The sequence below is a fragment of the Meleagris gallopavo genome, chromosome 22, assembly GCF_000146605.3.
Source record: "Meleagris gallopavo isolate NT-WF06-2002-E0010 breed Aviagen turkey brand Nicholas breeding stock chromosome 22, Turkey_5.1, whole genome shotgun sequence".
NCBI lineage: Eukaryota > Metazoa > Chordata > Aves > Galliformes > Phasianidae > Meleagris > Meleagris gallopavo.
The window spans coordinates 1386290-1413398 of NC_015032.2; the positions used below are offsets into that span (position 1 = coordinate 1386290).

General features: G+C 43.9%; 1 protein-coding gene and 1 long non-coding RNA gene across 2 annotated transcripts in view; both read right to left on the bottom strand.

Moving 5' to 3' along the window:
* The window catches only part of MMP24 (matrix metallopeptidase 24), a 43583-nt gene that overhangs the window by 5433 nt on the left and 11041 nt on the right, over window positions 1-27109 (bottom strand). Inside the window, exons 5-6 of the mRNA XM_031556594.1 lie at window positions 13860-14021; window positions 887-1101 (exon numbers count right to left, since the gene is read on the bottom strand). Coding sequence (XP_031412454.1) covers window positions 887-1101; window positions 13860-14021 — 377 coding nt within the window. The remainder of the gene's footprint in view (window positions 1-886; window positions 1102-13859; window positions 14022-27109) is intronic.
* On the bottom strand, window positions 18350-25881 carry LOC116217375. Its single transcript, XR_004161832.1, has 3 exons — window positions 21830-25881; window positions 21370-21479; window positions 18350-18760 (listed from the first exon to the last, which is right to left on the bottom strand). It is a non-coding gene; the product is annotated as an uncharacterized LOC116217375 (long non-coding RNA).

Here is a 27109-nt window from a genome sequence, read left to right on the forward strand (position 1 = left end):
AAGAATGAGAGGAATAAGGAGCAGGGAGAGGGAAGTCTACAGCTCTAAGTATTACAAACTCATTTGTGAGTGACCTCTGTGTGTCTCCTTGCTGAGATGTCACGCTTGGCCCAGTACAGCTGGTGTTCAACTACTTGACCTGAGGACAGCCATCCAGCATCTACCACAAATGATGTTGTGAGCTTCACACAATCACTAGGCACAAGTTATTACATATCCCTTTTGATATGAGATCATTAGTGAAAGCTGTAGTGAATGCTCCGGAAAGAGTAAGAGGATAGCCTGGTTCAGGTGTTTTCTGTGGCTGATGTGTCTGTCCATTTGATGACCTTTCACATCTATCCCTCTCCACATTCGCAGCCAGTGGGCAGAGTGAAAGCTGTGAGTGGGACCATGGTTTTTGAGATCAAAAGTGTTCTAACATAGGTTACTGACCAAAGCCTAACCTTCCCTGGCTGCAGCCTGTGAGTAAGGTTGATACAAACTCTCCAAGACCTTCAAGTACAATGAAGCCCAGGGTTTGGCGTGCATCATCTTGGAGGTCATGAGGCTGAGTGCTGCTCTATTACTAACTTTGCTTTCTGGCTTTACAGGTGGGTCCCTTCTCAGCTTGGTGATGTCTAAATTCTCTGTCAATGCATCTAGTTAACTTTTTGATGAACAGGCTGCCTGGGAATTCTGTTTAGCTTGTAAATCCCAACAGGCACGGTTTCTAAATACTACAAAACCAATCTGCTTACACTTCCCTCTAATGTTACTCATTTCGCAGCCTCAGAGCTTCATTCAGGAGCATGACAAAAGTGACTCTAATTACCTTATACATCTACTTGTCTTTTTCAGGAACAAAGCTAAAGAAAACTTCATGAATAAGCATAATTTTTAGTACCTTGAAAACAAACATTTCTCCTCTAAAGAGAGCCACGGTGTTAAAATTGCCATCACAGATGTTTGGTTTTGTGCCAGGAGGAGATGGCCTGTCACCTAGAGGAGGACTGGGAGGTCTAGGCTGTCTCTCATGTTTTCTTTCTGAAGTGGAATGAATTCTGCGAACAGGAAGAGTCGGTAAAGGCCTGGTTGGCTCCAGAGGCTCAATAGGAGGACCTAGAAATGAAAAGGAAAGTGTTCAGCAAAGTCACAATTTTGGATTTCCAATGCTTCCCTCAGGTTTCAAACAGATTGGATGAATAGTGCTGTGAGGAATTCCTATGTTCCTTATGAACTATCTACAACTAAGAGCTCATTCCCTAAAAACGAGAAGCAGAACAAGGTGCACCCACACACAAAGGATGTCCCAAAACAGGTGAGGGATAAGAACTGCAGAAGAGCCAGCAGGTTTTCATAGGTCCTTCCAAGGAGGCTGCAGACAAAACAAGGAGGATGCACACTAATCACACTCCCAGCTGAAATGAAAGATAATAGCCACTGAATATAAACATTTATTAGCCTACTGGAAAAACAACAACCAAAACAAGAACAAAGAGTGAAAAAAAAAACTGCTGCAATCTAAGGGAAACTGCAGTATTAGCACACTGGACAAGGCTGATCCTCACAAAAGGAGTCACCCTGCTGCTTGTGATTGTCTTGCCCATGTTCAGAAGGAATCTACTAGTAAGGATTTAGATAGCCATGGGGGCTGTACACCCATGGGATTAGAAGAGGCGATCTGCAAACAAACATTCTGAACTACAGCACTTAAAATGATGGCTGAGCGCCCAACCCCCCGTGTCAACTTAGCCCCTACATGTTACCTTTTCAGAAGGTTCCTATAAAGAACACACACTTAACACACCTTAGAAAGGTGACGGAGTCACTGAAAGTCATCGCATGTAGTGACAAAGACGTCATCAGAAAAGTCATCACATTTAGTTTTTATGAGGTTCTAACAAGAACTGTGTCTGCAAGGTTCATGATCGATAAGTTCAGAGTGCACCACTCTGATAGCTTAGACTAACTTCTGCATAATCAGGCCAGAAACCTTCAGATGCAAATCCTCTGACAAATCTAGAGTTTCTGTTACAGATACAGCACATTTTCCAGAAAGAGACATCCAGTTTGGGCCTGAAGACTTAAGCAGGAACTCCTCTATAATGCATAACAATCTGTTCCAGTAATTAAGCCCTGGCACTCTGAAGGCTGTGCCTTACCCAGCCTCTGAATTTGTGCAGGTTTAGCTTCAGCATTTTTTCCATTTTCTACTTCTAGTGTCTCATCATTTAAACATTAATAGATCTTGATATGGAAGAACTTCAACTTCCCCTTAATGAACTAAACAAACTCATTACTTCTCTTGCTGCAATGTCTTTTGGTTTTGACATCTTGAGACTTACAGCTGTTTTATAAAGAGTTTCATAAGGCTATCTATACTTCTACAAAGTGACATGTCCTTATCCAACGACATCTCCTATTTCTATTAGCAACTATCTTCATTTTTATCCCACAACTTCGATGAACGAGTCTGTAACAATCAGAAAAAATCAACACAATGGAATGGTGATACAAGAGGTGCGATAACAAAGGGACTAACACAACAGAAATGCTATAAGGGAAGGAAAAAGGACAGCTCACCTGTCTCTGAACATCTAGGCTCATAGATGAAAACTCCACAAAGGAAGGATCTCCCAAAAGAGATCCTTCCCCAGTGGCAGTCAGCCCTCAAATGAGGTCTGAGAGGTGCAGCCAGGCTCAAACCCTTCTGGTTCCAAAGCTGAATTGCCTTCACCTGTGCTCCCAGGGCTGACCAGGTCCTTGCCCCAGGTGATCAATCAGTGGTTCAGCCTGAAACTCAACAGTTCCCATGTAAATATTTTAGGTGAGGATTCTCTGTTGACAATTATCCTTGGAAAGGTATCAGCTAATTTGTCTATGTTAATTGAAGAAAAAATTACACTGTTACCATGTATTTCTCATCTACTTCTGCCCTTAGCTGGTCAGTGCCCAGTACCTTAGCAGGCCATAAAGTTTATTTTTTAAATCAATTTCCCACACCGTGACACTGCTATTGCTAATTTCCCCACTGCTGTTGTGAATTTTCCCAAATACTACACAGCAAAGATTTCCATCATAGAAGCCAGCAGCGTTAGAGCCCCTGGTTAGCTGGACAGTATGGGAGCATCTACACTAGGGCTTTGGTTGAGATAGGAGTGTGCCTTCGAAGAGAATCTCTCAACCAATTGCAATTTCTGTGCTGAGGTTCTCATCAGAATGCAAGAAATACCTTCCTTTTCAGTGAAACTAAGCTTGAAAATGCATTTCCAGAGCACATCTAGTGCATGGCAGCTGCAAATAGGCATCACAGGGAAAGGCTAAAACTAATCCACAGTGCTGCCTTCTACCAAATACATACAAAGTGACAAGTTCTCAGAAGTCTGTTTAGCTAATGCCATCCCCAAACACCCCTGCATCTACAGACATGCTACTATTAATCTTGCTATCTGTCCCAGGTGTAAACAGCCATAGGCAACACGTGGCCATGTGCAGCACGTGCAACAGCATCTCCTCCAACAAGCCACACTGCAGCTGGCACTTCTGATTCAGGCTGAAAGCTGGTGGAGGTAGGACTGAGTTGCTACAACAGGACAAGCTGCAGAGGAAGGACTGGAACGTGGAATGAGGCCCCATGCTGATCCTACACACTGAAAGCCAGGGCTGTGGTTTGTTCAGCTGTGTGATGGGAGCATGGTCTTCAGCTCCTGCTTTGGCAAATTAAAAGGGGCAGAAAATTGGACGCCTGTATGGCTGCCAAATTGGAAGCCTGTGCTGCTGCCAGAACTGTTATAAAATCTCTACTGTGTGTTGTATATGATGAGATTCCTATGCCAGCACACCAGTGCAAAGTTCATCCTTCTAAATGAGATTGCAGCATGTTGCTGCAACAGAACAACAGAGGTGTAGTTCTTTGTTCTCCAGTTTGCAAGAGGCTAACACTACTCTGCACTGACCTAAACAAAGGTGCTTTTTCTTGTTGCCACGTATAGATCAGAAAGAAACTTCTTTGGTGTGAATTTGACACGGTGGAGCGTTCTCATGAGACAGCTATCAGGCAGTCTGTGGAAGCCCACCAGCAGTTTCAGCACAAAGTCTACACCTGGGATAGATCCTTGTGTTGTACGAAGCAGCTAGAAGGAAATTCCCAACATGAGAGCAGGGAGAGCTCCCTGAAGCACTGCTGCCTTTAAAAAGGGTGAGATGAGCAGCAATCTGCAATGCAGAGAGGAACACCTGCTGTCAGAGGGAATTGTCTGGGAGGGAACCAAGAAGTCGCTATGTTATGTGTGTGTGATGTAATTCAAACTGCCTGCTGGAAGGACTCACATAGAAAGGGAGCAACAACCAAGTCCAGGCCATTCTGCTTCTTCTACACAGCAAACAGACAGGGACTGAAACCACATCTCATACATCACTGGAGTTAATTGAGATTCATGAATTAAAGGCGTGGTTTCTTAAAGGCGAATAAATCTTGTTAAGAGGGAGATAATAACAAACAACAAAGCAGGCTCATTTCAGATGAGTATCTTCACATTGTTGGAACAGCTCAGCTATTTCGGAAGGATGGGTAAGAAAACAGATTAACACAACCAGAGTCCAGGAAACTGCAGAATGAAGCAATCTGGGAGTGGGATCTCTTGGTTCAGCGATGGCCAAGCGAGAGGCAGAGAGGAACAAGACAGGGCAGTGGAGAAGTACTGGGATAAATTGCCCAAAGATCCTGTGGACTCTCCAGCCTTGGAGACTTTCCAGGCTCAGCCAAAGAAAGCCATGGCAGGTGGCAAGCAATGCTGGCAACAGTGCTACTATGGGTGACAGTTTTGACTAGAGACTCCAGAGATCCCTTCCGATCCAAACACTTCTACCATCAAAAGTGATGCTATCAAGACTGACAGTGTAAGTGATACGGAAACAGAACAGCTTTATTTCCAGAGTAGGGATAGAAACATGCACAACGTGTGGGGTAAGGGGCTATGCAGGGGAAAGGAGCTGTGTGTTCCATGTGAGCAGGGCATACCCACTGCTGGATACCCGCCTGCTGCGTTTGTGACTGCAGCCAGTACCGTCTTGTTTTACACAGCCATAGCACCAGGAAGGAATAAGCAGCCATCTTGTATCATCTGCTACGTAGCATGTATCAGTACATCATTCCTGTTGGCACTAAGCTAGTTTTTGGATATATTTAATATTAATAAGACGAAAAGGCAGAAGTGAAAGACTCATTGCAATCCTTACTAAAAGTGTTCCAGTCAAGACACCCCAGGAATTAAAAGTACTGCCCTTCGTTTACACTCTGGGTTCACAGAACTGGAACTGGTTAATCTTTCCCAGTGAAACCTAAGGGCCATTCTTGTAGTTTGGTTTTCTGGCCTTGATCCACAACCAAATCCAGAAATGTGAGCACAGACTGTTCCCACTTCAAGGCTTCCAGGCAACTTCAAGGCACCAGACCCAGGGGTGCCATCCTCAGGCTTTGGTGCTCTTCTCCCTGATAGGAGATCGGATGAACGAGATGCTTCACACAGATGCTTCAAAGGCAGCAATCTGGAGCACAAAAATGTGGCTGAGGGAGAGCATGGCTTCCAGGCCATGACATGGGGTTGAAAATCTCCACAGAGAGCTTTTTCTGTTACACTGTGGGCTCAAATTCACAAGGGAGGACCACTCATTACAGCCAGCCCTACCCACACTGCAGGACAGCAGTCACAGTCAACTCCCTAAGGCTTATGCACCCAAAGTCACAGTCTTCAGCAGAGATAAGGAAAGTTAAAATAGCACCTACAAGCCTTAAAGGCTTTAATTAATTCTAGGATGCCATTGAAATAGAATGCAGAAGGCTTGTGAGGGAGACGCAGTTGTTGCAGACTGATGTCTGGAAGTTGAAAGTCAGCAACAATGCCACTGGACCAATAACCTCAGCTGGGCCACCAAATGCTTTGATTCCTTGCAATGGCCCAACTAGCTGTGGGACATTGCTCTGAAGGAGACAGCCAGGCTTCCCACACATTTTGCAGGTGGTACTGCAAATTGCTGGGATGCAGACTCCACCATTTCACTTACAATACTGCTCTTGCTGTCTTCCCTTGCCAACAATGGCTTTTTCCTTGCTGTCTTTCACTTCTATTCTTGACCTTATGCATTCTGGGTTCCTGATAAATATTGACTGCAGCATTGTCTCCTGTTTGTAGTTATACACATTGCATTTTTATTTTTAATTGCTGCCTTCACTTTGTCACCGAGTGTGGGCTTAGGGTTAAAAGTGTGGAAGAGAATCCTCTGTGCAAGACAGTTCTACAGTCGGGCACATACAAAGAGCATAGAAGTCCATAAACAACATTGAAACCCATGGCTCCAAGTGCCAGCAGGAACAATTTGCTCTGCAGTTAGGGGGAAGAAAAACAGCAGCAAAGCCTGCTCACTGCTGAACAAAGATGCTCTCTTGTAAACCTGAGCCACTTTGGAGCCCAATCTGGTACAAAACCAGGATTAATAGACCCTACAGAGTTTGTCAAGCATTGCTATTATGTTATTGTCATGACAGTAACCTAACTAACTCAAAACAGATGGCTGAAGGCAGAGCTTAACAGCTTTATCAGCAGCAGAGATGACTGTGAATGAGTTACTTAGGAGACACTGGCACCTTGCTATTTATTACAGTACCCGATGATGCCCACCTCGGCATCACTAACCAGGCAGTATCACACACACATCACAGCCTCTATCAACAGATCTCCGAGCAACCTCATTGAGAGAAAATTAAGTGAGAGGCTTTAGCACTGGTCTGCTATGGGTCTGACCCCATCAGCTCTACACCTAGCTGTTGTGTGTGACTGCACAAGGGGCTGAGGCCTCCCTGGGGACTGAGCCCAGGGCCACTTCCATGCAGGAAGCAGGTAGGAGCCCCTTGCAGCTGCACTCTGTGATCTGGAGGGAGGCACCTGGCTGGAGCTTTACACTGTGTGGAGAAGAAGAAGACTTTCTTCCTCTCTATCACAATCAAGGCAAAAAAATGTCAGAAAGCTTTGGGGTCACAGCAGATCACCTTCGGAGTGTGACTTCCGCCACTGGCACTTAGCCTCCTCCCTTCATGCTTCCTCTGTCGCAGACCATCTGAATACCAAGGTGACCTGTGAAGATAACACAGAGAGAGGAGGCATTTAGGAGCCACTGTGTCGATAGTTGAGGACAAAATATAATTGTACTGTCCTCCCGGCTATTGACAGAGTGTTCCCTCAAACTGCACTGCACCTCCTGGAGGGATCCTGGAGGACTGGTGCCACCAGGGCCCGCTATGCGTGAGCCTGCCAGCACCAAGCACGGCCTTTGTTTCAGGTCAGATCCACCTGCAAACAAAAGGCTTTCCTGATATTCACCCCAAGAGTAAGATTACTCCCAGGCCTACAGGCAGGCTTTGGAACAAAATATAGGGTGCTTGTGGAGTAAAACATCGAGCTAAGTGTTTCTGCAGGGCTGTGGCAGCTGTCTGCGTACATGGGAGGAGCTGCTCAGGCACAAAGCAAAATGTGTGATCCACAGGAGTCAGGAAATAAGAGAAATTTGATGGGATGCTCTGACCCCACAGCAGGGGAGAGAGGTCCTTGGTCCTACTAAACAAGCTAGCTGTCACCAAAACACCTCAGGGACAAGAGAGAGTCCCCCACATCAGCTCAGCACTCACTCCACTGTTCCAGCACCCACAGTGTAGCCAGCAGCACGGCAGTGGGGTCCTTGTGACCATCACAAAGGCAGGAAGGCTTTCAGAGGTGTTCCTCTGAATGACCATCTGCCACCCAGGTAACAGAGCGCTCATCTGGAAGACAGAAGTCCAGGCTGAAGTCCTTGCTGTAAGCAAAAGTGCTCTCTGTAACAAGGTGATTCACCCTGTAATTGGGTTCTCTGCTTTGGGGGTGAGAAAATGGGATCCAAAATTGGCAAGTTGGCCTTAGGTAGAAGGAGGAGGAGAATTTAGGGCTCTGCAGAATGCTCCAACTATGGTGCCCAGTTCAGCTCTGGAAAAAAAACTTGAAAAAGCCTGACATTTGCTCCACTGCAAAACTGAGGGTTTTTTTTTAAACTTGAAAAGACCTTCAGGGTGAGAGAAACATTTCATGCGCAGACACATTCATAAAGCAGAGCTCTTGCTTCAGCTAAGTAGCACTGTCTGCTCCTCCAGAAGGCAGCTGATGGCCATGGGTCAGCTCCCTCCTCTCACAACCAAGGCAGATCCAAAGTTGGTGTGGTCATGGGCAGGTCCTTGCCTCATGGCAGAGACCGCCGTGTGCCAGGTGGACCTCGGGCACTGCACAGGGGACAGGCAGGTAACTCCCTGCCAGCATTTTGGAACAGGAATGGAAACCTGGTGTGAAGCAGGCAAGACTCAGTGGGTGCACCAGAGGAAGAATGTGGTATTTCCTTCTGGTGTCAACAGAGTCACTGGAAGGGAGACATGTGCACGTGTAGGGATGCAACACAGCAAAGGAGCCTGGTCTCTCTGCAGCATGCCAGAGATGTGGTACCAGGGCCTATCCCTGCCACGTGCCTCCTCCTGTCCTCCTATGAGCATAGCACTGTGTGGCATAGATCTAAAAATTCCAGATCTGGGAGCTTCCCTGAACACTCTGTGCTGTTTCAGGGATGTTTGCAGAATGTGTGTGTGGCTGGAGAAGGACTGATGGGTGGTGTAGGAGGCCCAAAAGTCCCCAAAGAGAAGCTCATTTCGGTTACTTTTCTGCTGCTGCTACAAAAGTACATGGGAAGGACTGCTGGGAATGAGGATCCTGCTTGTCTCTATTCTCTGCACTCAGTGAGCACAAGGAGACAGAATTAATCAGTCCATCCAAATAAGACAAAAGAAAACAAAAATCTAATTCCCCCCAGCAAAAGCAGCACTATTATTTCTACCATTATGAGCCAGTCTTCCAGCGCAGATAACACAGAGAGAGTTAATACTGTCAGCTCATCAGCTGTAAGCCTCAGTTCTTTTGTGACACAGTGAAAAAAAAACATTCATCTTCTTTGCTTTGAAAGACAATAGTATTGTCAGTTTGCCAATGAGGTGGAAAGATGATAACAGCTTTCCAAAGGAAGACTGAAATGAGCATTTTTAGAAACCTCTGTTCTGCTGCCTTGAGCACTAATACTTTAGAGAAAACTGGCTATCTCAAACTGCAAAGATGGTGGCATCTGCATGGCCTTTGATGCCATTCACGCCCATGCTGCTGGCAGTCTAGGGCTCACAGTCCTTTTGGATTTCTGGAAGTGTTCAAAAGGCATGATCTCGGGCTCACTGCTAGCATGCATCCTGCTTCCAACTCACCTGGACCTTGCCATCTTTCCTGCTCCTGCCCATCCACCTGCTCACCTAGCACAGAAACTCACCTTCTTTGCCCCTTTAAAGCAGAAGCTCTAGATGGGATGTGTAGTCACAGGGAGAATCACTCTGTCCTCAAGATCTGGGATCTCCTAGAGTAGGTACTTCAATTTTGCTTGTGAAAATTACCCTTCCAAGTTCTCTCTTCTGGTACTTGCTCTTCAGGAGACGAACATCCATCACAATGCTGTAGAGGACTGTCATTAAACTACTCCTTGTTTGGCACAGGAGGTATGCTAGAGGCTTGCAAATCCATCAAGCAGAACATACTTCTCTGTCTCACAATCACTAAAATCATTTTCTATAGATCAGGGTCTTGGTTATTACTCTATACCACTCCCACTTTCAGAGGGCATTATCATGAAACATTCCTAATACAAACACTTCTAGTCCTGCATGACAGCAAAGCTTGGTCTGATGGTTTACAAAGCAGTGACACCACATGGAACTTACAGCCTTTTGGCATCAAGTCTTTCTGCTGTTTCATAAAAAGCTATCTCACACATACATGTACGTCACGCAGATCTGGGATCTGCTCTATGGGAAGCCATTGGGAAAAGGTGAGTGAAGCTGTGAAACCTGTGCTTGCAGCATAGGAGTAAAGGGGCCAGAAGAAGGTGCTATTTGCTCAGGATCTGCTGACACCCTGTTCCTGGATGCCGGAGGTGGTATTGTCCAGCAGTGATTAATTTGTTCCTTGGACAGGGGCTGGTGGGGTTTTCATTACCACCTTGGACTTCAGCCCTGATGGGATGCAGCACATGCACTGACTCGGAGCTCCTGGGCTAAAAGATGTGTGAGGATGACGTGCCCTCGATGAGACTGTGGAGGACTGAAATCCTTGAGGTAATCTCCAGGATTAACAATTTGGTCTACCTTTGAGTATTCAGAAAACCTTTCGTTTGTGAGCTTAAGCTTAAAAAAGGCCTTGAAAGCAATGGCCTGGCTGACCAGCTCTAAGTAGCCATGTGGATGCGAGTTTTCCCTGCACATCATGTTGACCACCCTGCTCTCCAGACAGTGTCAGAAGAGTCACTTCTAACTATGAGAGCTACCTTACAGCCCACTACAAAAGGGTGCCTACAGCAAGACATGACGAACAGAAGCAGCAATGCTGGAAGAGGATCAGTTCAAGTTGTGTGACAATGCCATGGTTGAGTATGCTGCTTCTCTCTAACTGCACAGTAGCTGCATGCAGCCCTTACCTCAACACTAGGACAAATAAAAGAGGCAGAAAACCTAGCAGAATATCCAAGGGACCTACATTTTAGTGTCATTTCCAGTTTAACTCCTTCCTGGCCATCCCACTCATAACATGGGCCCATAAGTACAATGGGAGCTGTCATTCTGAAAAAGATACACAAAGAACAGTTACGATATTTCCCTTTTTTTGTCAAGGAATGTGCTGCAAGAAGCACCTTTCGGAAGATAAGAATCCTGCTGACTTTTGTTATAGTTCATTCTTTGCCATACTTGGTGAGCTGCTGCCCCTTTCATCATTAGCTTCTAAGTCAGAGCAACATTTTAAACATCGACCTTACACTAACCATGACAAGGCACAAACAAGATTTCACACCACCTACTGTCTCTGTAGGTGAGTTCTGAACTATATCCAGCAGAAAATAACTTAATCATGCAACAAATTATTAGATGACAGACTTAGACATATTCTTTCCCAAGGGATAAATGCAGATACAACATGAAAACACATTTAATGTGCAACACTGTCAAAGAAGACAAATCAGACTTAAATTTCAGTAGTGCCTCTGTTCTTTGATTTGCAAGTTCAGTGGAATGAAAATCTGTAGGTTTGAATTTGATTTTAAAAAAAAAGGATGCTACATGCAAGGCAGTGGCTTTATGACTTATTTTACATAGTATGCTCCAACATCATACATATTGAGCATCATAGAAAATGTCAGGGCAGCAAATCAGGATGTTCTGGTTTTTCGCCAGCTGCTTTGGTAGACGGCACCCTTAAAGCAAGACAAGGCAGACTGGTATTGTGGAAATAAGGCACGTTCATGAAATGTTACTGCTATAGCTACAAGAAAGATATTTCAACAGGTCCTTCTCAGCCCCAAGGCATTCTGATGGAAGGATTTGTTCTCGTATCTCCTGTTCCAGGGAGAAATATAATCTGCATTTTCCATTTTTTCTCTGTGACCTTAGCAGAGAGTTTCCAGAACCCTGTGCTGAGAGATGAAATCTCTACCTTGGGAAGCAAAGCTCCCTATGCAGAAGCTGTTACTTATTCTCCCTCCACAAGTAAATCTCTCTACAACTACCAACACCATTCCTAGCCCACTCCAGTTCACAGGTCTCAGAGATCAGCCTCACAGGATTCCATGACAGTCAACAAACTCATTCCTGATTACAACTGCACCAGGTGGTAGTTCACTCACACCACTTTCTTCAAGCTGAGTTTAAATTTTAAGCATATTATATTGCATAAGGAGAATCTTAATGTAGCTAGTGGCTAATGTTTAATGTCACCAGGTTGAGTAAGAAACAATTTGAAGTCTAGCAGTGCTGCTGCTAAGCTGTGAGCAGCACAGTGCTGAGCTCTCTGCGCTGTTCCAGCTATGCACAAGCTGCTATGCAGCACTCTCAGGAACTGTCAGCCCATGAGGACACGAATAAGCCTTAATGCCCCTTACCAGCCTCTCAAGGACCTCCAGGCCCAGCCTGTCTATGGGCCCAGAAGACAATTCAGCTCAGCCCTGGAATTTGGGTCCCTGCCTGGGCTGTGCTGACATTGGCTTGAACCACAATCATGGAAGAAGTACATTTGTCAGTTCCTCATCTGTTCCCTTTGCAAAAAGGTATCTGGAAATAGAGAAGCCAGTCATATTTTCTCAACTGTATTTTCATTGTCAGCATGTATTCTTTTTTCTTTCTAATTCACAGGAAATAAATCAACATTTCAAAATAGAAACAGCGTAGTGACATTTTATCAGCTTTCTGAAATGAAAGCGTGGGTATTTAATGAAGCTTTAGGGCTTCCTACCCCAGCACTCAATGTCAAAACCATCCAGAGTCTCTGCAATCCAGGTTTCTTGAGTACATACATACTGAGTGAAATAAAGAATAATTAAATAATACTTTATCCATTAATGAACAATGAAAAGAAATCTTTAGTTGTACTAACGAAAAGAGCCAGTCCTCCTGGGTGTACTTCAGGCCATCTTATTTTAAAAGCTGGATCTCACCTTGATATCTGCCTTACAGTGTGGGTGAACTACAGTCATATAAATGCCTCTTTTTTATTTTTTTCCCACTACCTAGGCAAGAGTTAGTGAAAATAGTCCAGATGGAGATGCCTGTTCTTTGGATATGTCTGTATGTCTGTGAGTCTCATTCCAGTCACCAAAAAAACAGACTAAAACAATTGGCATACAGCTTAGATCTCTAAAGTCTCTCTGTACTTCTTTAGTTTTATGGGTTTTGACACAAATTCCATTAGCAGTAATTTAAAATTTACTGGCAGATTATTGCTGCAAAAGCTGACTAGTATTGGATCTGTCACTGATTCCAGCAGCAATCCCTTAGAAACACCACGGTTCTGTGATGATTTCCCACTGACAACCATCTTATAAACATTTAATTCCTATAATATTTGCTCTAATGGTACTGGGAGCTAACTCCAGGTGCTATGCAGCTGTGAATATGTCTAGCTACATGGCATAGTTGCTCTATGCTACAAGTATTATAAAGCCTATCTGCCAAACTTGCTCTTCTCCCAAAAAAGGAAATCAGGCATGTCTGACAAAACATTTTCCACAAACTACCATGCACAGTATCAGACCAGACCTCCCAGCCTCCATTAGCATCTCCTAGCTCAACCTGCCCTTGACTGTGGCTTCTCAAACCTGTCCCTCCCCCTGCTCCCAGTCTCCTTCAGTCAACCACTCTGGAGATTCCTGTCCTCAACCACTCCATCAGATGGTGCCATATCATTCCCAGCCCTTGATCTTCTCCTGTAATCCCTCTAACTCCTTTCCTCTCTCTTTTCTCTGACCTGTGTATTTGTGGCACAACAATGTTCTTTTATCTCAGCCAAAAATTAAACGAAGTTAAGTGCTCCCTAAGTAGATCCAAGGTTCTTTTACCCACCTTCTATATATGGAAAAAAAGAATATGAGAGCATAAATACTTATTACTTTCCTTAATATTCCAGGTTCCTCACATTCTTCCCTCCCATTTGCACTGGCTGTTCCAACTGGCTGAATTTCACTGTCCAGCAGTCCTTGATATTGGGGACAGTGAGGGATGGAGCAGCAGTGAGATCACACAGGCCTGGTTATCCTCACCTGCACAACGATACTGCAACTGCAACAACTGATATTTGGTTGTGGATCAAGGGCTTTTTAACAGTTCCCAATCAGCTACAGCAGGAAATCCATCCTGACTGTAATTATTTTAGGTGCTACCTCTTTGTGGTTGTATAACACTCACTGCACTTGGGCTCAGTGTAAATAGACGAGTGAATACTGTTGCTCACCATAGATTTTCTGAATTCCTTGGAGGTCATCCTGGGGCAGTTTGAAGTTGTGTGTTTCCATGTACTGGTAGAAAGGAGCCATGATTGCGCTGGGATCATTGGAGTGTTCCAGACCCAGTGCATGTCCCAGCTCATGGACTGCAACCAGAAAGAGATCATTCCCTGTGGAAGGAAGGCATAACTGGGTTAATACGCAGCCAGAACCTGACACAATCCCAAGACCTGCCTGATCAATAGTGCAAGAAGTAACTGCTTTGTGATCCTAATGCACAGTGTGTTACGTGCCAGTGTCAGCCGAGGGAGAGGACTTTAGTCCTGAAAGCTTGGGTAGCTTTTACAGTCACACAACGGGCAGGAGGCGCCTCGCTGATGGCCACGTGGAGATCCATTAGACCAGTTAAAACAGGCAAATGCCTGGACTAAAAGTCTGTAGTCTTTTTTGTAGAAAAGAAAACGGCCAGCAGGCTCCTTGGATACCACAGGCTCCATACCCCAGTGCTGCTAGCAAAGGTGAGAGCACTGCCAATCTCCCAGTCAGCAACGATGTCTGGTGGGAAAGGAGACTCTACCTCATTCCAGGTCCCCCAGTGACATCTTCTGGTCTGACCTGGACCACCAAATCCTAGGGGTGAGCAGCAGTGCACCAGCCAGGCCTACAAAGGCAGGAGCTGGGACACAGACAGCTAGAGCTAACACACCACAACACACTTGTGATATCAGGAACAGCCTCATCTCCCCCAGCACAGGCTCCTCAACATGCTTTTACTTTGCTAAGCTCCTGGCACTGCCAAGTCAGTGGGAGGAGCTGATATAACACAGCCCTAGAGGACACTACGTGCCACTATCACAGACATACATTCCTCTTCAGCCCCATGGATCTGGGGCCCCAACCTCCTTGATCTAGAGTGGTCCTTGGATGCTCTACATCTTGACGGCATCTTGACATGGAAGGTGACACAGGCAATGCTTCTATGAAGGGTGAAGACACAGACAACAAGGACAGATTTAATAATTGTCCTAAGCCAATAAAATGAACCCTCAGTCTTCCCTAAATGGGTCTTAGCAGTTTGGCGAGGTTTTTTGGCAAGACACAAAACAAGAGCAAAAAACTGGCAATCAGGCACAGGAGAACACGGCAGCATCCACTTCGCAGCTGCCCTGCAGCATGTCCCTCTGCATTTGCATCTTCAAACCACCCGAGTTAGAGCAACAGACTTCAGTTTTGTGTACATGGCTGAGGTGTCCTTGGGACAGGAGTCTCAACAGGGATTCAAGTTTAAGAAATATGATCATATGGAATCAGAAGCCTGCAAGTCTTTAGAGCAGGGTACTTTGCCAGCATCTCAAGACATTCTTGTCTAAAGCCAGTAACAAACGGTACTGAACTGGTCATATTTATCACACCAACATGGTTGTATCATCAAAACATATGAGCTGGAGAGAATATGCATGACATGTAAAAATACACATTTCAAATAAATATTCAAATACATTTGTTCAAGTAGAACTAACTGAAGAAATAGATGGGTTAAAATCTAGCCACGCATGTATTTTAAACACCAGAATTTCTGTATTCTGGAAATCCAAATGGAGACTTGCTTTTCTTCCTCTATTGCTGGAAAATCTGATGTGTACTGAACTAGTCAGTAGAATATTCAATTTCTTAGTGTAAAATGCATTAAGTGGTTACATGGTGAAGCTTGGACCAATTGCTTTCCATGGGTTTTCAAATATATCCAAGCTTAGAAGATGCACTCAATTTTCAAAAGCAATGCAAAGACTCAACGCCATGTTAGCAATTGGACTTTGTTTCCTGTAGCACTTTAATGTTCATGAAAGCACAAATTTTCACTGCCACAACAATTCACACACCGGAGTCCAACTAAAAGCCACTCCATACTGACTGTAAGGAGAAAAGGGCTGTGCCCATGCTAAGTGGTTGGAGACTTTTTCCCCTCACCAGTTTGGTGGCTTTCTCTTCTTGCTGAAGTATCTGCAGAGTTTTTGTATTGATAGCATGTCTACAATTTACACAATTTATCACTCTGCAAGTCTGCATACAGGTCTACCTGAATCACTTGCCTCTCCATGGGCTGTACTAAGCTCTACCAGGAGCATAATATCTGACACTATCTTCATTTAAAGTAGATTTAAATAATCTTCCATCACTTCTTTCTGCCCTAAACAAGAAACAGCCCATTCTACAGCTGGAAAACAGAACTACAGAAGCTCATTCCAGCTCGAGGCTGGAAGTAACCACTGGAGATTGCCTAGTCCAACTCCTCTATCCAAGCAGGGCCAAGTAAAGCAGCTTGTCCATGTCTGTACCAGTTTAGGTTTCTTGTACCAAAAAGCCCAAAACTGGACACAACACTCTATATACGCCTCCACTGCTGCTGAGTAAGAGAGGAAGGATCAACTCCCCTGACTTGTTGGCTTTTCCTAACGCAGCTGATGCTGTTGGCCTGTCACACACCTGGCTCACGTGCCCACCAGGACTCCTAGATCCTTCCTGCAAAGCTACTTTCCACTCTGTTGCCCTCTCAGATGTGCATAGTGTTATTTCTCCCTCTGTGCAGAACTTTGCTTTTCTCTTTCCTCAGTTTAATGAGGTTCCTGTCAGCCCACTTGTCCAGCATGTTGATGTTCCTCTGATGACAACACTGCTATTTGGTGCATCAACCACTCTCAAACTGAGCATCATCTGCAAACCTGCAGAAGTTCTCTTTACTGTAAAAGGCTGGGAATTTCACAGCATGAAATGCAACATATTGCTCATTTTCCTTTTCAAATTGTAGGCTATGATCTCTGAAAAGAAAATAGCAACATATAAATCCATTGCCTAATAGGTACAACTATCTTTTCCAGCAGCCCTTTGCATACTCACGCTGCTTGGAAACTTAGCTGATCTGCAGGCACCTTCAAAGGAGGTGAAAAAACCTCTGGGACTGTTTCTGACAGTTCTCAAACACATTACAGTATCTGGCCATGTTCTGCACAGATCTTGTCTGAATACTACTCTCTTATTGATGTCCATCTCTTTAGGAGTAAAATTCAGGAGGACAGGTAGTCTAGCTTGATACTCTCCTGCTACAGAAACATCAGACACTCAGATAAAGCTCCTTCATTCCCTGTTCAATCCTGGCCACCCACAGCCAAGAGCAAGGAACCAGTTAACTCTGTATCCAATATATACTAGCCTCCCATGGCAGAGAGCACAGTACTGAAAGAATGGGATCCCTCTGGTTTGTGTTTGCAGGGGAAGCTCTCCAGAATGTCCAACAATTTTTTCTCACTTGCACCATCTGTACAAACTAAATATGCTTGGTCAGAGACCTGCCAGCACTGCCTCCCTCCTGGTTCTTAGGAGGCATCCCAAAGTCCACCAGAAATCACCAGACAGAAGATAAGTCCACACAACCAAGGAGAGTTTCAAAAGTTGGTCTACGGAGTAAAATAGGTTGATTTGCTATGCTAAAACAGAGTAACAGTTCATGTATGGTATATGCTCCTTACCAAAACAATGTTATCACCGAGAAAGTTTTAATTGACAGCCCACCTGTAACAACATAAAAACATTCATTTCTCATTACCATCATCCAGACAATCAAACTGTTCACCTTATGTTCAATTTAACAGTTCTGTTACTTTCCATGTGTACACCAGACAAAGAATATGCACAACTACAAACACACTTTTGCGTTGAATTTCCTTAATTAAAATAAAGATTAATTAGAATAAATTAATTTCCCCTTTTAGCAGATGTATTCCCAGTTGAACTGGCTGAGTTAAGATATATTGCAATATAATCACATATCAAAACCAAGTCTTCAGTCAAGCACTCTCAAATTGTTTACTAACCTTCCCTGCAGAAGCCAGTGGTTTTACTGCACCAACATAAAGAACACTACAGTCACAGATTAACAGATTCATCAATTATTCTCCTAGACATGTATTCCATGCTTCTTTTAGTTCCATCTTCAGCTGGAGAAATGACTGCTGAATCAGGTAATAGACATTGTGGGGAAGGTTTCTGTGGAACTGCTAGCACATACCTTCTTTTATAGTTTTATTCACTTTGATCATCAAAATTCATATAGAAATATTTGGCTAAGAAACACTTTGCATATTAAGGTGTCCAAATTATGGAGATAAGCAAAAAAAAAAAAACCACTCACTAGTATGTCCATCAGCTTATAGTAGTGGGTCACAGAGCTATTGCTGTGGATATACTCTGATATTGCTCAGTAATACATAATCAGTATTTACCACTGATTATGAAAGCTCTGTAGAGCATCTGGCACAACAGAGTGTAGAACCAGGGCAGAGCTGTAAGACAGCAGGTGTGTAATTCAATAACACTGTACATCTAGTTAATAATAGCAGAGCAACTGTGAATCTATGATCTCTACCACATTATGCTTTAAGCAGTATCATGATAACACTGAGCTACTTACAGCAGCTTACTCAGACAATTGAAAAGACATGTGTAGGTTACATTTTTGAAATTTTATTAAAAGTAAAAATGATACTGAAGAAGTCAGATCATTGTTTGTGACAATACCTAGAATGATTACAGAAAAAATGGTGTGAACTATAAACATGATTTTAAAATATACTAAAATGACCCCTTCGAGTCCAACAACTGTTTTCCAAGCACAACTTAAAGCAGCTTTAGGGCTACTCTAAGCTATGCCTTGGTACTTGCATCTTCAGACCTGGCAGGTCTGATCTGTCAAACAGAATATGCCATTTGTTTTGTGCTCTTCCATTCACTCCCACAATATGCTCTGCTCAAGAAATGCTTTCAATCTTCTTGCAAATGATGACCTGTAGAAGTGATGATATTGCTCCTTCATTTGTTTGCATTGGACAATGAAAAGCTGTTTCCCACATTCCATCTAAAAAGGAAAAAAAAAAAACATGTTAAAAAGAAAGTCTTCATTTTGTTCCTAAGCTGTTAGAGTTGTGGATTTAACAATGAATAAGATACATCTTAAAGATTTCATTTTAGAATCTTTAAACAGCTTCACTACAGAAAGAAAGTCTTAACAGAAATCAGCCACGTAATGAACTGTTAACATACTCAGATTGCAGGGAATATCTCCATAAAGACAATTTGACCAACTTTTCTTGTCTGCAACATAAACACATCCAACAACTGCAATGTTAACTCATACAAGATGTGAGACGCTCTTCTTTATGATAGTTTTCCAACCCCTTTTAAATTTTATTTATTTATTTTGAAGTTCTCACTTGACTTTTCTGAACAGACTTTCTCAAACTCAATTGCAGCTGCTCAGTTTCATCAAGGCTGATGAGCCACAGGTCTAAGTGCTCAGTGGAGCTCACCCTGGAGGAACTGACCTGTAGCCAGCAATTCAAGGTGAATGCTCCTGGTCAGGGCAAACAACTCATAACTTTTAAAGCCATCACCAGATGGGAGTCACAGACCCCTCATGGAAGTCTTCATGTGCCATAGCAGACCTTTCATAATGTTTTGTGAACAAATACATTAAAATTAGCCCTCAGGACTCATGGTTCAGGGAAGTGCTGAACAGCCTGTACAGTTACAGTCAGCATGGTCACAACAGCCTACTTTAAATTTTTATCATCTGGATAAACAGTTCATATCACAGGACAACTCAAAGCAGGAGTCTCTGTCAACTAAGGTGTCAACTCTGTTATAGACATGCCAATAAGAGACTCACACCCTTGTAAGATCAAGTGATTGCAGGACAGAGAATCAGGAATCATGAAAGATAGGTTTGCTTTACTGTCTCCATAAGGCAGTGTGCAAACTAGGTTTGTTAGTTGTGTTACAGCCCTAATTGATGCTACAAGCTGTGCTTCATCTGAGATAGTACTGATAGCACTATGAAACCAATCTCCTGTAAGAATTTTGAGGAAAAAAATGTAATTTTTTCTGGAGTGGTAAAACCTTAACTGACTAAGGGATGTGGAAGCAAGAGCGAGCAGTCAGAAAGAGGGGAAGCAGTGACTACTTTCAGCTGGCTCAGCAGGCAGGCATGGAAAGAAATAAGAACATTCTACTCAAAAATGTGTCCTATGCATTCCCATAAGTACAGATTTAAGTGTAGCTCGTTACTCAATGAACTAATACTAAATAATCATATAACCATAGAACAGCCTGGGTTGAAAAGGACCACAACGATCATGTAGTTTCAACCCCCTGCTATGTGCAGGGTCACCAACCACCAGACCAGGCTGCCCAGAGCCACATCCAGGGATGGGGCATCCACAGCCTCCTTGGGCAACCTGTTCCAGTGCAATCATCCCCAAACTGAAAGCCCTTATTTAACTTCTGTATCATGAAGATGTATTAATATGCTCCCTTCGTAACTCATGAGAAGGGATTTTTACTCAACCCTAACCACAAATGACTTCTGTTACTCATTAGCAGTCAGTCAGTGGCAGATGTTATCTTTTTTGCTCACAAACATTAAACAGCATGGAACACAACATTTTCAGGGTTTTTTTATTTTATTTTTTTTAAAGCAGAATTTTTTATAGAAATGTTATTTGCATAGCATTGCCTTATCTGGTAGAACACATGGTAAAGAAAAGGGAAATACTTAGAAAATGTAGATAACTTTCATTCCATTAGTCTAGAAAAAAAATGTAACAAATAACCTAGAGCTTTCCTTTTTCTCTTTTTTTTTTTAAGGGAAAAGCAAATACTAAAAGCTAAAAATGTGTAAAATGATAAAACAAAAGAACCAAACTATTGTTCACACAGATATGGCTGATGAAGAGAGAAAGTGCAAGTCCAAACAATGCTAAAGTCTACCATACTGCAAATAGTAAGGTCTACAGAGAGCTGACCCAGCTGGGGAACAACCAGGAGCATTCCGTAACAATTAGAAGGCTGACCCAGTGTGCTCAAAACAGAGCTGGCACAGGCAACGTGGACAAACTGGTTTGTATTACTTAGGACTCTTACTTCCAACCAGCTTGAAATGATTCTCAACTCCAACTGCTGGCAACAGGGAAATGCTGTTCTGGGAGCTACAAGAGGAGCTTTTTGCCACAGAGGTGTTTTCTACTACAGATAGGAGACCTATCTTATTATCTTTGTCCTTCTGACACAGAATGTCCCTGATGGGGCTGTAAAGACAACTGGGATGCAAAAGAGTTTCCCCACTCAAAGTGGTACTCTTGGTAGATTTGTGTAGAGAAGGTCACACTGGTTAAACTATCTTCAACATCTTGTATTCTCTGTTCTTCCAAAACAGGAGGAAGAGGTCTGGAGTACTGGCTATTGTTTCAGTGCTGATGCTGCAAACCACATCTGACTGCAATTAGAAAAATCTTTTTAAATAATTCACTTATTTTCCTTTATTCTCTTCCTGACTGCCTATTATTTCATTTACTGCCCCGTTCAGTGGAATAGAGAAAGTTTATCTGAAATACTGCTGTGTTTTGGCTTACTTCCCATTATCTGTTTTTGGATCACAAAGTCAAAAGGCAAAAAGATTTTTTGTCTCACCTTGATTCTCATGTTCTGCCTTTGTATATTTTTTTTTCTCCTTTTTATGGGAATGACACCATTCTGAGTCCTACTGGCTCCTTCCTATGAATCTCAGCACACGTGATTTTCTGTGGAAAGAAGTGAAATATTTCATTTTTTTTATAAAGAAATCAGTAGGTTCCAAATACCTAAATACCTCCATTCACACACTGCAAATCAAACTAACATTGACAAAAGCAAATAGATATTTTCTTTTCACAGAACACTGTGAGCAGAAAGTATACTTAAAAGTATACTGCTTTGAAAGGAGAAATTGCATTCAGCTGTAATCAATAACTAGCACTGTCAATACTGCAAAGCTTTCATATTCTTTGCTCTAGCAAATTTGTTGCACTAGCTCAGCACTACTGCAGTGCCACTTCTATCTTTGTATCTTTGTATAGTGACTGCACATAAATCAAAAGAAAGCACTACTTACAGAGATGCTGTCCAGTAGTGAAGAAGAATCTGAAGACAGAAGTCCTCCATGTGTGCTGGTGGGCTCTCTCTCTTCACTTTATTTTCTTAATTCATAAAGTAAGTGGAACATCTGCTCCATGAGCAGCTACAACAACTAACAAGTTTCTCTGGTAGAATTAGTTTTTTTTAAGTTACAATTTTCTGGTCCTTTACTTAAAGACTTCTATGTTTTTGTTGTTGGACACAACAGGGATATAACCTCCAGCTGTTGCTTATTTAAGCTACTTGATTTTTATTTTTATTTATTTATTTATTACCATGGATGGCTGTTATGAAACTATGCATCTATATACTTGCTCAAATTCAGTTCAACATTAAATTTCGATTTCAGAGAAATCTGGCTTATGGGAACTGGTCTTTGAGCAGTTATGGGTTGAAACCAATGTTAAGTAGGCATGAGACTACTGAACTGTTCTGGCTTTTTTTTTTTTCTTCAGTGGAGTGAATTACTATAAAAAAGCCTGACAGAATAGGTGGAAATCTTAATACAATCTTATGCCCCAGAACTTCCAACATCTATACAAAAGTCTTTCAGAGAACAGGTCTTCTGCAACAGAAGATAACTGAGTAGCTTCAAAGCACTTCTGGTTTTCACTCTGAAAAGTTCTGATGCTTGTTTTCAACAACAGTGCCAGAAGCCTGAAAAATAATGATGGATTCAAAATGCCATTTATTAGAACAAATCTCTTTAGATGTGGAGATGTTCTTTACCTGAGAAATCAGAGAAAGAAAATTAAAAATGTATTTAACAGCCAAAAAGCAACATTATAGTTATACTGTGTTATGACTACATGTGCTGTTGAGTTGCTCATTATATTGATACTCTGTAGATTTTCTTCCTTGTCCTCAGTGTTTCCTTAGAAAACTAATATTAAAGAAGTAGTGCTATGAACATAGAGGAAACAGGATTAAATTTCAGAATAAGTTGAGGATAAATGTGTGAAGGGGTTAAAAGCAGCTATATTTTCTTTTTTAGTAAGCATGCACTGTATCTGTACAGTTCAGATAGGTGGACTACAAGCAGACTGTACAGACATCCCAGAAAAGTGCAAATAAAGAAAATTCAACAAATCACACTATTTTAATCAAAGACATCCGATAAGATAAAAGTTGCAGGCAAAAGTTGTAGGCAATAGGCAATGGTACGATGACCTGTTTAAATAAAAGGCAAAGCTATTTACAAAGCCTGCTTAATACAAGGCAAACTGTTACCCTAACATACATCCAATACATTTTTAATACTCATCAGTGATGCTTACAGCAACATTTACATAAAACACTGCCATCTACCTTTCCATGCACATCAGTCCTCCCTCGTGAATAATGACAACATTAAAAGATTCCCTTCTTATTAAAAGAAATCTTTTGCTAAGAAGGGAATTTGCTGCCATCATTTTATAAGCTGAATACATTCTTACAGCTCCGAGCTGCTGTGGGAAGATTAAAAAAAAAAAAAAATGAAGTCTAACTAGTATAGAAGTCTGCCTGACCTACCCCACTACAGAGAGCAGAGCCTTTACAGTAAAAGTACAAAGAAGTGCTGAAGACTCACGCCTAAATAGGGGCTAAGTAAAACAGAACCTTGTATTTTGTAGTATTTAGTGCTTCTGTAACCTGATTTAAACAGTTTTCTGTGTGAAAATTCCTCTTTAACAAATGAGAAGCACACACTAAGTGATGCAGGTCTTCCTGATGTTTATTTCCTAGAAGAACCCGAATCCCACTTGCCAGCCTTGTGAGCGTGCCTGGTACCCATGGGCGATCTGGGGCTCTGAGAGGTGGAGAAGAGTCTGAATTCCACAGAGGAAGCAGGGATGAGAGGCTTCTGTCTTTAGGAAAAAGGATACAACTATCACAGGAATCTGGAAGGCCTGTGATATCCATACTGCCAAGACAGAAAACAACCAACCTCCAGCGGCAGACACCACTTGACAACGGAACAGTTCAGTTGGAAGGGATCTACAAGGGTCATGGAATCCAATAGCCTGACCAGTAAAAGTGAATGATGGAGTGCGTTGTCCAAATGCCTCTTGAAAACCAACAGGCTCAGGGCATCACTAGGAACCATCTTCCCATCTCTGACTACCCTCACAGTATGGGGACATTTCCTGAAGCCCACTCTGAGCCTCCCCTGGCACATCTCTGCACAGTTCCCATCCTACCACCACTTCCCAGGAGCAGATCCCAGCAGCTCCTCCTCCTCAGGGGCTGCAGGGCGCGGTGAGGCCGCCTCTCAGCCTCCTGCTCTTCAGACCAGGCAACTCCGGTGCCCTCAGGCTCTCCTCACAGCACACATCTCCCAGCCCTGCTGCCCGCTCGGTGTCCTCCTCGGGACGCCTCCAAGGACCTTCACGTCCCTTTCACACTGCGCAGCCCACACAGAGCTGCACACAAGACTCGAGGTGAGGCCATACCAGCGTTACACATAACGGGAGAATTCCCGCTCCTGACCAGCTGGCCATGCTGCGTTCAATGCACCCAGAACGCGGTCTGCCCTCAGAGCTGGGCACATTACTGGGCACCCTGCTGGCTCTGGCTGCCACCATTGCCCCCAGTCCCTCCCCACCGAGCTGCTCCAGCCAACAGCTCCAGGCTGTGTCTGCACGCTCTGCACAAGCTGCTCCCACAGATTAGATGTCAGCTCAGAGCGGTGCACCTCCTCCCCACCAACAGGCAGAATTTTCCCCTCGGAGGCTGTAATGCTCACTGGCAATCAGTAAGATTCTCTCCAAAATCAAATTCTAGCCAGAATTTCTTCCTTGAGGTCCTTGCTGAGCACTGACACCCACCAGCTTTGATGGCCTCTGGCTGTCCTGAAAACCCTGCTGAGCATATGCCGTGTCCAGATGGCAGCTTGAGCATTTGTTCTGCTGTCCAGCAAGCTGTTCACTGAAACAGCACTTGTCCTTGTGGTGAAAACAAAGAGAGAAGCCTCTCAGTTCTTCTCTGTGGCTAACAGGAGCCTTCCTACCAAGCAGCTCAGAGCCTTCTCCTCCACAATTCCTGCAGAAGCTCCTGAAGGCACTGCTCCTTGCACTGGCGGTGTCACAAGCAGGTACTGGCACTGCAAACAGGAACTAATGGCTGTAACAGGTTGGCTCACACCGCACACTCAGTGGTGTGGTGCTGACAGCATGCATGGACAGAACGATCTTATTAAAAAAAAAAAAAAAGAGAGAGGAAGATTTGACTGGGATTATTAATGATGTTATTTGCAATGTTAATTGGGGGATTAAAACTGATTTCCTGTAATTAAGCCGGGTTACACAAATATTTGAATAGTCAGGTATAAGAGCAGACATGCATAAAGTGGATATTTAACATGACAGTTTAGTTTCTGCCACTTGGTAGGATACTTTTTCAAGCTACTATTGGAGATTCGTACAAATATATTATTAGCAATTTAATATAAAGGCTAGGAAATACTTGCTTTGGCCCAGTTAACAAAGGATTTCATGCAGCACATCAATGCTTGATTCAAGTTAGGTGAAATACCGAGGCAGCCAAGGGAGCAGTCACAGCACAGCCCAGTCTGGGTGCCTTCTTTCAGGCACAGGCTTTGCTGCCTGCAGTAAACAATGTATGGCAGCAGCTGAGTCCTGAGACAGATGTTTTGAAGTGTGCTCAGCTTTTCCTACAGTGTATTTTACATGAAAAAAATGCCCAGGGCTTGGAGAAAGCATGGCACAGTTATCCTTTGATGTGTGTGAAACTGAGATACTGAGGCTACATTTATGAGCAAACACTCCAAGCAGCCACTTGGCTCACAAGTAACCCATACCAACATACCACTAAAAGACAACAAATTCAAAATGGCTTCAGCTGCCTCCACGTGCCCACACACCGAAGTCTAACAAACTGGAGCCTCTGCTGCCACAAGTCTGGGGTGAGCTGGGGGCTGAGTGCTGCTTTCATTGCTTCTGAGAAGCACCTTCCAGGAAAAATAAGAGATACGTCCTCCTACTCCATGTTATCCACGTGTGCTGAGGGAGCTGGCGGAGGTCATTGCCGAACCGCTCTCCATCAATTTTTGAGAGGTCCTGGACAACAGGGGAGGTCCCTGAAGACTGGAGGATAGCCAATGTCACTCCGGTCTTCAAAAAGGGCAAGAAGGAAGATCCGGGTAATTATAGGCCTGTCAGCCTCACCTCCGTCCCTGGAAAGGTGATGGAACAGCTTGTGCTGGATACCATCTCCAGGCAACTGGGAGAAAAGGAGGTTATCAGGAGTAGTCAGCATGGGTTCACCAAGGGGAGGTCGTGCTCAACCAACTTGGTGGCCTTCTATGATGCTGTCACATGCTGGGTGGATGGGGGAAGAGCGGTAGATGCAGTCTACCTTGATTTTAGAAAGGCGTTTGATACTGTCTCCCACGACATCCTTATAACAAAGCTGAGGAAGTGTGGGATAGACGAGTGGACAGTGAGGTGGGTTGAGAACTGGCTGACTGGCAGAGCGCAGACGGTCGTCGTTGGTGGTGCAGAGTCTGGCTGGAGACCTGTAACCAGTAGTGTCCCCCAGGGGTCTGTGCTGGGTCTGGTCTTGTTCAACATCTTCATCAATGACCTTGATGAGGGGACAGTGGCCACCCTCAGCAAGTTTGCTGATGATACGAAGTTGGGAGGATTGGCTGACACGCCTGAAGGCTGTGCTGCCATTCAGCGAGACCTGGACAGGCTGGAGAGCTGGGCAGTAAGAAACCGGATGAGGTTCAACAAAAGCAAGTGTAGGGTCTTACGCCTCGGGAGGAAGAATTGCATGCACCAATACAGGCTGGGGGATGAGCTGCTGGAGAGGAGCTCTGCAGAGAGGGACCTGGGCGTCCTGGTGGACGACAGGTTGGCCATGAGCCAGCAGTGTGCCCTCGTGGCCAAGAAGGCCAATGGCATTCTGGGGTGCATTAAGAAGAGCGTGTCCAGCAGGTCGAGGGAGGTGATCCTTCCCCCTCTACTCTGCCCTGGTAAGGCCTCATCTGGAGTACTGTGTCCAGTTCTGGGCTCCCCAGTACAAAAAAGACAGGGATCTCTTGGAAAGAGTCCAGCGGAGGGCCACAAAGATGGTGAAGGGCCTGGAGCATCTCCCCTATGAAGAAAGGCTAAGTGAACTGGGTCTGTTTAGCCTTGAGAAAAGAAGACTGAGAGGGGACCTGATCCAGGTTTATAAATATCTGAGGTGTGGCGGCCATAGCGGTGAGGCCAGTCTCTTTTCAGTGGTACGTGGAGACAGGACGAGGGGAAAC